This window comes from Diadema antillarum, unplaced genomic scaffold (assembly GCF_040938485.1).
Source record: "Diadema antillarum isolate AM-2024a unplaced genomic scaffold, OU_Dant_1.0 seq00002277_RagTag, whole genome shotgun sequence".
In the NCBI taxonomy this organism is placed as follows: Eukaryota; Metazoa; Echinodermata; class Echinoidea; order Diadematoida; family Diadematidae; genus Diadema; species Diadema antillarum.
Genome location: NW_027272902.1, coordinates 205,376 through 218,445, shown reverse-complemented (window position 1 = coordinate 218,445; position 13,070 = coordinate 205,376). Strand labels below are relative to the sequence as shown.

The following is a 13,070-nucleotide window of genomic DNA, read 5'->3' as shown; positions in this document are numbered from 1 at the left end:
AGGGTTAAGATTTGACTGAGATTATTCTACATACTAAACAAAATCCATTCAGAAATGTGCCTAGAAGGGCGCTGACAAGCAGACCTTAAAAAAATCAAACCTTTTGTGTATTAAGACAGAACAAGCGAGGACACTACCACCAACAGTAATAGGCATCTAAATGCTAAGATACACCTCCATGCTGAATAAGAATAAAATCCATTAAAAAAATATGGCCAGAATTGCCTAAACACAAAACGTAATGAAATGGCAGCAGTTAACATTGCTGAATCATAAGTATCCTCTGGTACACCTAACAGGGGATACAATTACAATACATGCATAACTCAAACTTACAAAGTCATGACTTGATAAGGCACTTTTATCTCCCTCGCCATCCTCACTCCCTCCTTCTCCCTTCTTGTTGCGACTTCCAACCTTTGTCCCACTATTCTCCACTGCACAGGACTCCCCAGGTTCAGGACCAGCCTTGTCATTGAGGCCACCACCACGGTGCTTGTTGGCCCCTCCACCTCCACTGTACCGGCTTCTGCCCCCTTCACCTCCATAGACATTACGCCCATGATAGTTGTGGGAATCAAGGCGGTTGAGATTGTGGTGAAGGGGGGAGCCACGCTTGCCTCCATGAATGTGCAGGGCATGGTGGTAATCAGAGGAGGGGTAGTAACCAAGGGAGTGGGGAGGTGGTAGAAAACCATTATTTAGTGGGGCATAGGCACTGGGGAACTCAGAGTGACGCATGGGATCTTCAAGAGAATGGTAACGTGGTCCAGGCCTGATCCTCTTTTCTGCAATAACAAATTGAAAATGACCGCATCTCGATTCAACGTATCTTTCATCATCATGTGTTCTCTTTACAAATCACAGAAACAGCAAATCCAAAATGCATTTACTGCATCACACACAAAAAAAGGGCAAAAATGGAAAAAAATATATATGACTTGCTGCGGTACTCACTGCAAAAACAGCAGTGGTAAAAGCAATACTGTATACGCCGAATATTTCTTTTTTATTTTTGTGAATATCGTGAGTCAGGTGCTATTCATTGCTTAAACATTTAAAGTCATCTCGAAAACAGCTTATGGATTATTTGTTTGAAATATAAATTACGCTGTGTAAGAAGAATGAAACTTCTCAGCTTTAGTTCTACATAAAACATGTACACATTGATTTAGATTACTATTGATATACATGTACAGATGTGCTACAGACAATGAGTTCAAGGGATCAGTCCTTACTAGCACTTGTGCTATCTTTGATCCTTTTGACGACTACATCTTGTAATATATAATGTATTATTCTTATTCTCTTCTCTTTCTTACTTTTTTCTATCTTTTATTTTTGTTTTATACCTTTTACAAGTAATATGCTCTCTCCAATGAAAACCAGTTTAGTTCTAATGTTTACGCATATGTGTATTTATCTCGCTTCACTTATGAACTTGTGTATCCATTCATGTATTCATGTACTCATTTAAATGTTGTTGTTAATAAACTTCAAACTTCAAACTTTCATCTACTGTAAATAGCAATCTATTCATCTTGACTGACTGACCTCAGAGACTACCTGTAACTCTATTAAGCTTAATTTCCAACTAGTGACCTTTGACCTTGATAAACAGACTAAAACCTCCGATACATAATGTCTCCAGCATCCTTTGAGGCTGAGGTTTGAAAATGTGGTCTATGGCCCTTGACATATTGAAAGTCATGAGTAGATACTTTGATTCAAACCTTCTCTGCTGCGGTATCCATGGATGTTGGGTTGCGGAGGATGACGTGCTGGGAAGCCCTGGTATGATGACTCATTGGAGAAATGTCGACTGCGTTGGCGTCCACTATCTGAATGCTCCGCATAGGAAGGATAATTGGACCCTGCTCTTTGGTCTGAGTGTTGTTTAGCTATGAGCTATAATTTGGAGAAAGCAGAGTAAAAGATGAGGATCAAAATATTTGATTGCATGTGTAGCAACAACATAGTCATCAGATACACAAGCAGTGACAATGACAAATCTCAAACTAAACACACATTCAGCATTCCACACTACTGAAAATATACACCTGTATCTGCACATGCATAGAAATGCAGTACTGTACTGTATCATCATTGCCATAATCCTAGTGCATATTCAAGGAACAATGAAATCCTTTTACTCTACATTAGAATCATACACCAAAATACTCTGATTGTGTAGAATGTACAGTACACAGAAGACGAACTACTTGTGTAGTGCAGCTGAATATGGGCATCCAGCCATCTTGTCGGATGGAAAATGAAAACAACAAACATTTTGTACACTGTACATTGTAAAATGTACATGCAGGTATTCAATACACTGTATCAAATACTGTATTTCACAAGCAGTGCTTTATAACGTCAGTGTTAGCACATGATGCAGTGATACAAACATGGGAAATTTACAGGAGGCCTACTGCATCCACGGGATGTCAGGTTTAATAATAGGTGACAGTGAGAGAATGTACAGGTACATTATCTGATCTAATGTGACACTCACCCGATTGTCATTAGGGATTTTGAGCCAAGATGGAGCAAAGTCATGCTCAGGAGGGTTGGCCATGGTAGCCAGTGGCATACCATGCTGTTCCTGGATTTGCAAAGAGATAAACATGAGTCCACCATGACAAAACTTACAACAATTATACAAAATAGCATCATGTATGCTCTGGTATGCACTAAATAGCAGGATGTCATCTTCTATGTGAAACATCTGTGTCTAGAAAGTACATTGTAGCTCCTACACATTGAAATTGTCAACAGTATATTGTGCAAGTCTCCTATAAATGAACCTTTTGACTTGTGGTAACATGTAGACTTCCTGCTTAATGTTTGTTTGTTTTGTACTCGTTATACATTTGTACATGTACATCGTAGTGGTTGCACCACTTACACATTTGTACAAATATGTACACAATGTAGGTCAAGCATAATGTGTGTGTGTGTGTGTGTGTGTGTGTGTGTGTGTGTGTGACACCAAACACACCTATATGTAGTGAGTATGGGTACATGTTTAAGGAAACCAAAACCCAAAGAGAAATGTGGATTGAGTGAAAGCAGCAACATTAGTAGAACACATCAGTGAAAGTTTGAGGAAAATTGGATAATCGATGCAAAAGTGATGAATTTTTAAATTTTTGGTGTTGGAACCACTGGATGAGGAGACTACAGTACTTGATGTTATGATGTCATGTGTGGACAACAATATACAGAAAATATACAGGGATTTCCACAAAAATTCACTTTTCTAACATATGAAAGAGCATTTGATTGTGTTCTGAACCAGGGGGAACAATTGCTATTATATACTTCATTTCGAGAATCCTCTCATCTGATTGGTTAAAAGGGGAGTCATGAAAATAGCTGTGCCCTATTTTTTAGTTACTGTGACCGGGGCCCGGGCACAGTTAGTAAATACATAGGTTTGGAGACAGTCGCGACCCCGTACACATAGATCGCTCATATGTACGCACCAATGATACGACCGCCGTGCATTCGATCAGCGTGCTGTAAAAGAGACTAGCGGACTGGTTTAGAGACAGTCGCAACCCCGTACACTGTACACATAGAACGATTACTCATGTACGCACGCACCAATGATACGACCGCCGCGCTGTCGATCAGCATTGATTACGAGTGCTGTAAAAGAGACTAGAATCTATATTTTCGGTATCTATATTTCGGAATCTATATTTTCGGTATATAAAACAAATAATGACTGCTTGATATTCGGGGCACAGTTAAAACTATGTAGGCCCTCCGTGATGTGAAAACCATAACCATGCCCTCAGCTTCGCTTCGGGCATGGTTACGGTTTTCACATCACCTTGGGCCCATAATTTTAACTGTGCCCCTCATAGCAGTCATTATTTGTATTATACCATCAACATACAGTGTGTCAGTTGATGGAATGTGTAATTTTCATGCTGTTTTCACTCAATCCACATTTCTCTTTGGGTTTTGGTTTCCTTTAATTGTACACGTATGCATATTGAAAATCTTTCATACAGCGTACCATTATAGTATTTTTTTCAGCAGATAGAATAGTGTATAACCATACTCAAAAGAGATTAATGCTTTTACACTGTATACATTGTATGCTTCACTTTCTATAAAGTGAACTATATGGCATACAATTAAAGGCACATGGTCCCAGCGGTTCAGTCAAATGCATACGCAGGTGCACGGCGCAAGTTTCCTATAGAGACCTACGCTATCGACTCCTCTTTTTAATAGCGCTTACAATTTGACCCATTTCCCCAAGTCCAAAGAAGTCTGATCCACTGTAGTCCGAGGTTCGATCACAGTTCGGCTCATGATTTGGCTGAGGGGGCTGACAGCTTTAGCAAACTTCTTTTGTGATGTCATACTAAGAAGCACACATGCACGCACCCTGGCATTACTACAGACTGCGTGATGCGCAGAGAAGACAACGAAGGCAACGTTACCTAGCAACACCTACGCGCTTTACTCTTGATGACAGCTCAACTTTGGCAATCTTCGTATCAATGCTAACGGTGATAGGCAGTATCATCAACAGCGCCCCCGCACCCACCGGGACTATGCGCCTTTAAAGTCACCTTGATGAGCAAAACTGCTAAATTCTCACCATGAGGAGATTAGAGTAACCAAGCATGTACTGTACACACTGTAACCATCGAATGGTACGGCAAGCAACAAATCAGCAAAAATGTCAGCATAAACTTGTATGCCTCACACAGGTTGAAGCCCTCAGTGCTACAGGGAAACTTTTAATTGCACTCTCCTACTAGAGTCCAACCTGAATTATCTAGACATCACCTTTCCCTATCTCTTTATTTTCTGGACACGGACTGGCACACAATTGTCTTCACGTTTTCATTGTGGAAGTCTACTAAAAGTATGAAACAAAAATTATCTTGGTCAATGCACAATCAGGGTATGCAAAAATGTTTAACAGGAAAAATGAGAAAACTTGGTAAATATATGTGTTTTTTGCTGTTTGTTATACCTGAGTGTACAAATACTTCATTTCAAGTAAAAAGAAAGGTCTAAATTTACATTAAAATGCGCGTAAATGAGCACTTTAATTAGGGGTGTCAAACTACGCGTACATCAAAATGACTGATATATTAGAAAAAAAAATCATTAAAAAAAAGAGATATGTTTTTTTTTCTCCTGAGATTGCTTTTAGATATTCCTGATTGTAAATACCGCTTTCATTCACCACTAGCACATAACCATCACAAAATATGAATTAATGTCACATTTTCACAACTCAAAATGGATGTTCAATTTCATACTTGTAGGCATTCCTTTGAAGTCATGTAATACCACTTTCATATATTTCATACTGTTTCTCTTTTGCCAAAGAGTGAAGAGGTGAAATATGCTGGCCATTATTAAGAAGTTTTATGAAATTAGGGCTGGTACAACATTTGTATGTTGAAAGATATGATAATTTTCATCAAAAATTTATCTTTACAGTTTGACCTTGAGTACAAGTTGTTGTATGTGCGCAAAGTGTTTGGATCCATTCTCAAATGTAGAATGTACGTGTATGTATAAACATACAGTGTAGATGGAGTAATGAATATAATGACATGTATGTTGACTTGAGTTGATATCCAAGATGTGACTCTAAAACAATAGCATATTACACCAAAATACTATGTTTTTGCTTATGATAATATATTTAAAAAATGGAAAAAAAAAAAGCATTGGAATAAGAACACTTCTAAACACTCATCATATGACCTTGATGCAGTAGAAAGTGGGCATGGATCAGTCTTATTCTTCCTCGGCAATGTGTACCGGTAATATATAAAAACATATTAAAGTTCTTATTGCTCAAACCTGCTAAAACTTTCACACAATACAGTGCGTATAAAAAAAAATGCAACAAGATTTAATTTCGAATTTGTGAAGGTTGTGTTAACTTTACACGAAAATGAGTAGCAACATCTTACAGCCACATATCTCCTCTTTCCAATGATACCTTATTCATTCATACGCGGTCATGGATGGCTGAGTAATCATTCTTTTTGGACAATGGGTCAAATTGGACTTGGGACCAAGTTTCAGTTTCTGCATTTAACTATGACGTCGATTTTCGTAGAGAAAAGCTGAATGTCTGGGCTGGATTTTGTGGAAACGGTTTGTTCCTAGGGCCCTTCTTATTTGAAAACAACATGAACGGAAATGGATTCTTACGAATTTTAAATGAAAATGTGATTCCTGAATTAATGGAAAATTTTTCTGTACAACAAAAGGATGTGTTCAGATGCCTATGGTGGGCACAGGATGGCGCACCAGCTCATCAACTAGTTGCAGTAAGAAACAGATTGGCTGAGGTATTTGGAAATTGGGTGATTGCCTTGTGTCATGATGTGGAGTGGCCACCACGATCTCCCGATCTGACTTGTGACTTTTTTCTTTAAGGTTATCTCAAGAGCAAAGTGTTCATTACCCCTCCACCTGACATTGCAACTTTGAGACAAAGAATCACTGATGAGTTTGAAGCTCTACGCCACCAAGCCCCAATGATTCGCAGGGCTGTGCGTGAGATGGAGAAAAGAGCTCTGTGTGGAAAGGAATGGTGGCCATGTTGAGGGGCATGGAATGTAATGTTAAAAAGAGATACTAGTATCTGAAAGAAGACAATGGTAAGTTCCGATCATTAGTTTCATCAATTTCATTAATTGCGATCATTAATATCATTAAAATCAATTTCATTATTCCATTTGTTTAGTTAATTTCTAATAAGGTGCATTGATTCTTGCAGTACCTAAACTTGGTCCCAAGTCCAATTTGACCCATTGTCCAAAAAGAATGATTACTCAGCCATCCATGACCGTGTATGAATAAGTAAGATATCATTGGAAAGAGGAGATATGTGGTTTTAAGATGTTGCTACTCACTTTGGTGTAAAATTAACACATTCTTCACAAATTTGAAATCAAATCTTGTTGCGTTTTTTTTTTTTTAATACGCACTGTATATTACCACAACGAACAATTCGTGGCTAAAAACCAAGGATATTGAAGAAAAGGAACTGATTCTTTCAAGTTGTCAAATTAGGATATATACCTCACTGAAAATACTAAAAATTGGCTGCATTTATTTTCCTCAGCATTTGAAGATGGCGCAAAACTAAAAACTGGCTTAACCTTTATTGGCAAACAGCACACCACATTGTAGTGTGTCTTCAATACATTTAGAAAAAGCAGAAAAGTAAGCTGTTTCTTCTGTACAGCATGGGTTAAAAGGTCACAATGTCATGGAAATAAGCCAGCATTACACTCCTACCATGATGGGACTTAGGACCTCATAACTTTCTCCAGCAGAAAGGACCACTGTTTTTTATTGCATGTAAGCAATGCCAGGGAAAAATCCATTAAAGGAAGGCAGTCCTGAGATTTTCACTGTGCTGATAATTAAGAATAGTAAAAAATATAACCTTTCACCAGTTTATTGTACAGTACACGTGGAAATTAAAAACTGTCTCCATTCGCGATTTTTGAAAAATAATTCCTGCAAGCGATCATGTAAGAGCCTGTAAAAAGATGCTACGTCACTGACGCCCTACTCTCAAGTTGACAGCCGTGCCTATAAAAACCAATTTAAGTGTTCAAATGATCAGTTGTAATTTTATCATAAAATGTGAAAATATGTGATTTTATTATTTTAAACAAAATATTTCAAGCTTAGTTACATAAGTCATGTAAATTAATATTGTAAACATACATTTATACATATTCTAAAAATCAAATATACCATGTACTTGACATCAAATAGGCACGGTCCTTTTCTAGCTTCTGTCCGTGCTGCATACTACTTTGCGTACAAACCACTCACGCACGAGAATTCTTACCATACTTACAATGTATGTACACAGTACTCCGTCTACACATGTAGCTGAGTTTGGCGTTCAGACCAAAGATTACCATAACAATTAGCGTACGCATAACGAGCAGAACACAGCTGGGAAGAGTTGTGCTTGGTGACGTCGGACTCTCCGCCAAGACTTGCTCATTAGCATATTCACCATGTAGATTCACACTTTTTCAACAAAAATTTACGAGCTTATCTGGTGATTTGAAAGTTTGTTTTTGGTGAAAGTAGTTCATTGGAGGTACCAACAACAACATATTTTTTCAACATTTATGACTGCCTCACTTTAACTTGATACCAAACACAGGGGTAGACTTACAATGTAAAATTTGGGCCTCAAATCTTAACTTTACGTGAATTGTGAAACATGCCGATACAGTTGTATCACTGGTCTAAAGTCATCATAGTTAATAGTAAATTAACAATGCCTTCAACGTATACCCAAATACAACTTGCTTAGAAGTGCTGTGCTTGAGCATATCTCACTCAAATCCGACAATATTACTTACATGTACATCTTGTAGAACTGCAGACAGGTGCTTGATTTAGTACTTCAAAAAAGTAAAAATTTGAAATCACCTCCATAGACTACTGTGCTAGAATTATTCTCGGACCAAGAATAAATGCAATTATCATAGATATCTTCATAGTTAATGTGTTACTTTCATTATTTTTGCATTCTTGTGTCATCCATCTGAACATAATTAGACTGGTCAGGCAGCTCAGTTTTAGAATTTTTTAAATCGATCAAACACAATGTTAATCAGTGGCTTTCATGGGTCTAACATCTGTAATATTATAAAAATATTTTATTTTTGTTATATCATAAGGACCTTTGTGACCTTTGACCTTTGACCCCAAAATACCAGTGAATATTTGTCTTGTCATACTCTACCCTCACACCAAGTTAAACGTTTAAGTCTCATAGTATGTAAAATACTGTACCAAAAGTTTTTTTGTTCACAAAATAACCTGTGACCTTTGACCTTTGACCCCGTGACACTAAAATCCAAACAAAGTATTATCCCCCCAGGATATACCCTCATACCAAGTTTGAGGTAAAACCACCACACGGTTCTTAAGATATCGACAAAAACAAAACGAGACGGACGTACGGACGGACGTACGGATGGACGGACGGATGACCCGAAAACATAATGCCTCCGGCCACTTCGTTGGCGGAGGCATAAAAATCCGACACTTATTTAACCATCGTACGGAGTTGAATATTGTTTTTCATTTCCGAACGTCAAAGCAAATATTTGACATTTCTTTCAGCGTCTTCCGGAGCGGAATGTTATTCTTATTCATTTCCGAACGCAAAATCAAATATCTGACATTAGTTTTAGCACCATACGAAGCTGAGTCTTATCGTTTTTCATTTCCAAAAGTATGAGCAAACATCTGACATTTATTTTAGTATCTTACCGAATCGAATATTACCGTTATTCATTTCCGAAAATCAAAAAATCAAAAGCAAACATCTGACATTTATTTTAGCATCTTACGGAGCCGATTGTTACCGCTGTTCATTTTCAAAAGTAAAGGCAAACATCTGACTTTTTTTGGTGGCGCGATAGGGCCACCCAAATCTTTTCTAAAAATTTTTCTGAAATTTTGATTTCAATTCCGATTTTAATTCAATTCATTCATATAAAAGTCGATTCAATTCCAATTGACAGGCATGCAAACAATCGGTAGGCACTACGTATAACAGATACCATGTTGAACATCGATAGACGTCAGATAAGTCGAAGAAAATTCGACGTACGCATACCACGAATTTCGCGTACGTCGAACCATTTTCTTCAGTCCCAACGAATTTGACGTATCCGAAGTTGACTGTATTTTAGAACTATTTTGAAGCACTACAGTTGTATATCTGGGTTTTTGTTTCATCTGCAAATGGTACATAATGCCTTTAATTCTTATGTTATGCAGCAAGAATTTCTCCTTTGGAGAGAAGAAAGACAAGAAATCATTCAAAAAATGATCAATTACATCTGATGCTTTTCTTCCTCCAGTCTAGCAAAACAGATGGTCACATTGATGCTGTTGATGGAAGAAAAGTCATTTCTACAAGCTACAATTGTACGACATGAAAAGACCGCTCTACCACACAGTTTACCAATAAATAAGCTCGAATTCACATTACACAACGCTGCACACTGGCACTGGTCCGAGGTCCCTGACCAGCAAAAATCACTGTCGGACCAGTAACTTTTTCAGGGATGGACCAGTAAAAAGTGGGAAAACTGGGAACCTATTGGTCAGACAGGTCGGACCAGTTGAAAAAATGGGTTAGTGTGCAGCCCTGCATTACAGTGCAGAAAGAAATTGTCCTAAGATACATATAGACAGAATAATTGCCACTGTAGGTTTATACTTATTTCTGGATAATTCCTTTACATAACTTCAATTTTAACAGTCATACACATACAAATACCAGCATATTCAACACATTGGGTAATAGATCTGTAATTAATGTAGTTTGTAAGGCAAACCAGCTTCATTCAAGTAAAACCAACATGGTTAGTATCATTTCTTACAGCTGATAAAGAATAAACAGCAAAAAGTGCAGTGCAACTTACCTCCAGGCGAGAAAGCAAATTAGCAGAATGGCTTTGGAGACACCAGAAAGTAGGCAGGTGGAACTGACAACTGTAGGTCTATCACACGCAGAGTGAGTTCTTCCTTCTGGTTCTTGCCTTCCAAATATCCTTATTCTTCTCCTTGTGGATACCTCCCTTCCCTTTTCTACACAGAACGTGTCTTGATATCTCCTTCATGCAACCAGCCTTTTTTTCTCCTTGCCTTACTCTACTGCCTTTCCAACCCCATTCTCACTGGGTTACCTTGCCATGGTAACAGCTGGGGAGTGGAGCCAGCAATTGTAACAAAAATGGACACAGTGTTCCTTTTCTCCTTTTCTCTTGCAAAGCTTTGAACAGAAAAAAAAGGCTAAGTCTTCTGCAGACTTCCAATGGCAGTTCACGTTGAATGCTCGACGTCCATCTATGCTGTCGGAGTTGTGCTATGCTATGAATGCATCATGCTCTATGCAATTTTCTAAAAGTGAAATGTACCTGTACTAATTTGTTTTGCATCAAATTCCTTTCTAGTCATGCTGTAATTTGTCTGCCATGTGGTAGCTTGCTTTAATTTTCAACGCAATATGTAATATGTATTCACAGAATAACAACACAAAGGCCTCAGGGTTGTCCGTAATTTATTGTTCCATGTTATATGTCTGGACAAAGTAACTACAAGTTGAAAATATCTCCATAGCCCATTATTTGATTGACAGCTTATAAAATCCTCATATCAAATTTGGTTGATCTAGGCATTTATGATGAAGGTTGCATTGAATATTCTGGCAAATTAGATATCTTGCCTCGGTGCATAAAATCACATATGATTCGACGGATGAGATATATTGAGAGAATTCACAATAGCTTGTAAACACTCGTCAGAGCCTTCTTTCCAAAATCATGTGATCAGTCATCCTTCACAGTCGGCATAGCATATCCAACACATGAAAACAGGAGGTAAGCAGCAACTCTGTGAAGTGGTGTCTGAAAGAGAAAAGACACAAATATCCTTCAATTTACAAATTCATGAACATATCTGATGTTGATTCCCTTGCTTCTCACAACCCCTCTTATTTTTTTTTTCATGCTTTTGGGAATAAAACTCATCAGACAAGTAAATCACCTTATCACAGCCCACAACTGTACCCTATTTTAAGTTTGACTCAAAATCATTACTTGGTATTTTGTTTGTTTGTGTTTGAAGGGATTATCATTAAAATCAGTGATTTTGACCAAATATCATCAAAACTTTGCACCAAGTCAACTTGTTTATCTTTTCATCTTCAAAAGATACATAAGTGTACATGTACTGATACCTCATGTGTTGTTGCCTTGAACTTATTGCTGTATTAACTAGAAATGTCGCTATGGCAACTGGTATGCCTCCGCCATAATGCATGGTTCTCCTAATGTCTATAGTGCAATGTCTTGACAATGTGTGATGACAGTTTCACATAATTGGTAAAATATTACAAGGCAAGTGCCATAATGTGTCTCGCCCATTCGCATACAAGAAATTGTAAGCGAATGGGAATAACAGATAAAAAAAGAGATATAACAGATAAAAAGAGATAAAACAGGGTAAAAATTTATGGCAAAAAAGAAACGTGCCATAAAAATTTAACATTGGGATCTTAAAGTTTGTTGACCCCTGCCTGTGACCTTTGACCTTGTGGTGACCATCCCCTCCCCAAGGGACATCTACCATCCAAGTTTGGTCACAAACGGACCTATGAATCAAGGACCCATAATAGAAACACGCCATAAAAACTTAACATTGGGCTCTAAAAGTTCGTTGACCCATGCTTGTGACCATTGACCTTGTGGTGACCATCCACTCCCCAAGGGACATCTACCATCCAAGTTTGGTCACAAATGGAGTTATGGATCAAAAGTTATGACCCATAATAGAAACGCGCCATAAAAACTTAACATTGGGCTCTAAAAGTTTGTTGACCCCTGCTTGTGAGCTTTGACCTTGTGGTGATCATCCACTCCCCAAAGGACATCTACCATCTAAGTTTAGTCACAAACGGACCTATGGATCAAAAAGTTATGACCCATAATAGAAACACGCCATAAAAACTTAACATTGGGCTCTAAAAGTTCGTTGACCCCTGCTTGTGACCTTTGACCTTGAGGTGATTATCCACTCCCCAAGGGACATCTACCATCCAAGTTTGGTCACAAATGGAGTTATGGATCAAAAGTTATGACCCATAATAGAAACGCGCCATAAAAACATAACATTGGGCTCTAAAAGTTCGTTGACCCCTGCTTGTGACCTTTGACCTTGTGGTGACCATCCACTCCCCAAGGGACATCTACCATCCAAGTTTGGTCACAAATGGAGTTATGGATCAAAAGTTATGACCCACAATAGAAACGCGCCATAAAAACTTAACATTGGGCCCTAAAAGTTCATTGACCCCTGCCTGTGAGCTTTGACCTTGAGGTGACCTTCATATATGGGAAAATGTGAAACTTTGTATAACCCCTCTTCCCTCGAAGTTTGATTGCAATTGAAGCCCAGAGTAAAGAGTTATTGAAGTTTTTGTAGCGTTACGGACAGACGACGGACGGACGGACGGA

At 38.2% G+C, this 13,070-nt stretch overlaps 1 protein-coding gene across 4 annotated transcripts in view; it reads right to left on the bottom strand.

Annotated features, from left to right (window-relative positions):
• The window catches only part of LOC139714448 (uncharacterized), a 65,282-nt gene that overhangs the window by 26,720 nt on the left and 25,492 nt on the right, over positions 1 to 13,070 (bottom strand). For 2 of the 4 annotated variants that reach the window (XM_071626157.1, XM_071626156.1), the window contains exons 1-3: positions 2,516 to 3,001; positions 1,734 to 1,908; positions 337 to 788 (exon numbers count right to left, since the gene is read on the bottom strand). In XM_071626157.1, the coding sequence (XP_071482258.1) occupies positions 337 to 788; positions 1,734 to 1,908; positions 2,516 to 2,728 (840 nt within the window). In that variant the 5' untranslated portion in view covers positions 2,729 to 3,001. Of the gene's footprint in view, positions 1 to 336; positions 789 to 1,733; positions 1,909 to 2,515; positions 3,002 to 10,478; positions 11,463 to 13,070 lie in introns of those variants that run through there. The other 2 variants (XM_071626158.1, XM_071626155.1) reach the window with 2 other exon arrangements.